Raw genomic sequence first — 3,727 nt, 5'->3', positions numbered from 1 at the left:
AAACCTAGACCAGGAGAATTTCCGTCGTCAGAAGAAATACAGAAACATTCGCAAAAGTACATGGAGAAACAGGGACGCCAAATTGGATTGTCCAGATATCCGACTATGGTTCCCGATTGGAATGAGGATCTATCCCATGAAGGTCAAACGGAACTAGTTAGGAAAACTTCCACGAGCAAGAGCAAAGCTCCGACATATTTGTCAGTTAGTGAAAAACCCATTAGCAGTAACAGTCTGAATGGCTTGCCTCCCGACGACATCAACACGAATTTCGATTATAGGGTATGTACCTACCAAATTTATGGGTTCAACATTCTCAAAAGGGTTTTGTCAGAATGCATTATAAAATACTTGTACGAATAATTCACATGCAAGTCTGTTCAAATGTATCAAGGAATTCTTGGTATATTTAGATACTAAAAAACTCATAAGTCGATTAATAAAGCAAGTTCGTACTTGTTATTTGTACTGTCAAATTCATATTCAGGTCACTCGTATAGAGCTGGAACATCTAAATTGTTTATTTGAAACTGAAAAGTAAAACCAACTTGCCTACTGTATTAGTAGGTCAATTAGCAGCTGTTTAAATAGCCGTACAATAATTATAATGAAGAAGAAGGAGAAGTCGTCAGTCGAGGGTCGAATTCAAGATCATGATAATACAGGGTGGTGAGACGGCTTATCGTTTTCACTCACCTTGTGATTGTCCTCTACCATTTCTATGTTCCCCAATATGTATAACATGGTGCGGTAGTTATATTGCTAAATAAATAAATGGTGGACGTACAGGGAACATGTTAAAATGAAGCGAATTTTCCACCATGTTATGAAGAATTGGGTATATATGTTTATTTGGCAATATAACTACCCCACCATGTTAGACAGCGACGAACGTTATTAGATAATTGGGGAACGTGGAAATATCACAGGGTGAGTGAAGACGGTAAGTCGTCTCACCACCCTGCATCATCATGATCTTGAATTGGACTGTCGACTGACGACTTCTTCTTCTACATTATAATCATTGATTCCGCTATTTAAACTGTTGCTAATTGACTTACTAACACAGTAGGTAAATAAGTGTTGCCTTGCAGTTTTAAATAAACAATTTAGATATACCAACTGTGTTCCAGTGACCTGAATATGAATTTATGAATACTATGCAACAGTACCTTATTTATCAAGTCTCCCCTTTTTACGCTGCCAGGATGTGTCTTTAAACACGCCCGCTTTATCGAATTCCGAAGCGGGTGTTTTAGAAGGCACTTCAAGTTCAGGAAACCGTGTTATGCCACACTTTCAACAACTTTTGTTAAATTTGCAGGTAAGGAATAAATATTCAATGCGTATAATCAAATAATCATGCATACATATTAGAACAAATAAAATAGCTGAATCCCCAACGCCTTCGGACAACTAAAGTGTCGTGTTTTGGAGTTGGGATTTGAGCTATTTTGTTTGTTCTACAACAACCGCCAAAGTTTTTCCAATCTTCATATGCATATATATTATCATAATTACCAACAGAAAAGTATAAATGTAAAATCAGCAACCTCTACTTCTTCGTTTCTAATTTAAATAAAGTGTATGTAACTGGATGCATTAATGAATAATCGCAGACAGCGTTGTAAACGCCATCTGTAGAGATTTATCTTTAGTAAATGTTGCAAACCCAAAATTGTATTAGTTGCGTTAGCTGTGGTAAATACATCTACCGAACTTTGAGAATAAAATCAGAGAGAGTGTCATAAACAGTACAATCATGCAGGCAAAATCTACTATGTATTTGCTGTATACAGTTATGGCCAACTCTTTCATATGCATACATGAATATATGTATGTATGTATATATGTATGTGTATATAACGCAATGTAATGTCCAATGCAGAATATCTAGAAACCCTTCACATCGAAATTGCTTTGTAGTGCGGGATTTAACTTGACTCTGTTTTTCAATTTCATACTCACTTTGCGCTGCCATAAATGCAAATGTATCTAAACGTACATGTACGTAAAGAAGAGAGCACTTAATCTGGTTTAAATTGTTACGTATATGACATTCGATTTCGCATACAGTCAAAGCAAATGTTAGAATTCTTTGTGTTTACTAGGAAATAAAAGATGTGACAAAAGAAATTTAATAACATAACTTTGTAGTCGAGGATTAGGAGTGACGATACAGTACGGTAAAACGGTAAAACCTCTCAACAGCAGTCAACGTATAAAAGATAATCTGATACGTTGAAGCCTCTCAATCTCTGCTACTGAAAATTGCATAAAAATGGGAACCCCTTGAAAGGGATGACCGTTAGGTGCTTCAAGATAACAAAAATTCATTACAGTTGAAGTGGTATATAATTTACAAATTATATACGCATATGTAATATAATATAAAACATAATAAAGTGCCTAATGGAATTATACAGGGTGTTCCTGAAATAAGAAGGAAGCTTGCAGGAGATGATAGGTCATTAAAAAACAAGAAAATTAAGTAAATGTTTAGTGGCTCGAAAATCCATCGTCAACCGTCACTGTTTACATTTTTCATCGATGTAGTAGTTGCTTAACTGTTATCGCAATTTCTCCATAAGTTACCAATTCACGCCCAGGGCCGGCTTCAGATTACAACTTCGCCTGGTTTTCCTACAATTTTTTGTCCCTTAATCACGCTGTTTTACTCACTATGCGATTTTCTATTGTATCTAATAAATACCTTCCAAAGTTAGCTATTAATTTCAGAAACACTCTGTATTTTAAATCTTTAATTTCCTTCTAACTATAGAAATGATTGGTTATGTTAATGGCCGCTATTAAAAATAGAAAATATGTAATGTTGCCAAAAGATAATGATTGAAGCGATCGTGGTTGTTTAAGGGAGGTTTCAGAATTGAATGATCCTATATTACAAATATTTTCACGCAAGAATCCCAAATTTTATTAAAGGTGGCCTATATGAGAGATTTTACTGTACTATATCCGAAAAAACAACTTTTTTATAGTGATTTAATTTTTATTCCACCATCACATTGTTCATTTTGTAATTAGGCACTTTCAGAATTAAAATAATTACACTTATAATAACGAGCACAGTACTTGTGGCCGTTCCAGATGTTCGGCAGCTCTCGTGGTCACCGAATGGTGACCATATCTGAAAATGAAAACGCGGAAGACTTCACGGAAATACCAGAATTAGATGAGACAGCTTTCACATCACAGATGGGCGCTTCATCGGGAATTGTGCCTACCGAAATGACTTCGTTTAGATGGTTTGCTACCAAATGGTCAAGTTGTTCAGAGACTTGCGGTAAAGATGGCTTTCAAATTCGTACCTTCCAGTGTGCGATTGTGTCCGGGAATATCACAAAGTTTGTAAACAACACGCTTTGTGAAGAATCCGGTGTTAAAATACCGAAAATCATGAAGAAGTGTGAGACCGAACCTTGTTCCTTTTGGAATGCATCCCACTGGACACCCTGCAATGTGTCGAAGTGCTTCAAATTAAATACAGGTGAGTTGATATTTATATCGGCTACATTTTTCGAACTTCCTTAACGAACATACGTTAAGAAAACAGGAATTGCGGTAGATTGTGACCGTTCTTTCTTTGATCATTGGAATTCAGTGGTGGAACAAACTTTCTCATATTCAAATCCTTAGTAGGTATTGCTGCTACTTTCCCCAACTCATACACTCTTCTGCGATGATGAAGTATCATCACATCGAGCAC

The 3,727-nt window shown here is 36.0% G+C and overlaps 1 protein-coding gene across 1 annotated transcript; it reads left to right on the top strand.

The window, feature by feature from the left end:
- Positions 1-37: 37 nt before the first annotated feature.
- Positions 38-3,508, top strand: LOC108743988 (the record flags this gene model as incomplete). Its single annotated transcript, XM_018479592.2, has 3 exons — positions 38-282; positions 1,208-1,324; positions 3,109-3,508. Coding segments are annotated over exons 1-3 (739 nt in total), but the record flags the coding sequence as incomplete, so codon positions are not given.
- Positions 3,509-3,727: the final 219 nt, after the last annotated feature.

This window comes from Agrilus planipennis, unplaced genomic scaffold (genome assembly GCF_000699045.2).
Source record: "Agrilus planipennis isolate EAB-ADULT unplaced genomic scaffold, Apla_2.0 scaffold1860, whole genome shotgun sequence".
NCBI lineage: Eukaryota > Metazoa > Arthropoda > Insecta > Coleoptera > Buprestidae > Agrilus > Agrilus planipennis.
The sequence above is the reverse complement of the archived record's forward strand: the minus strand, read 5'-3'. Positions and strand labels throughout refer to the sequence as shown.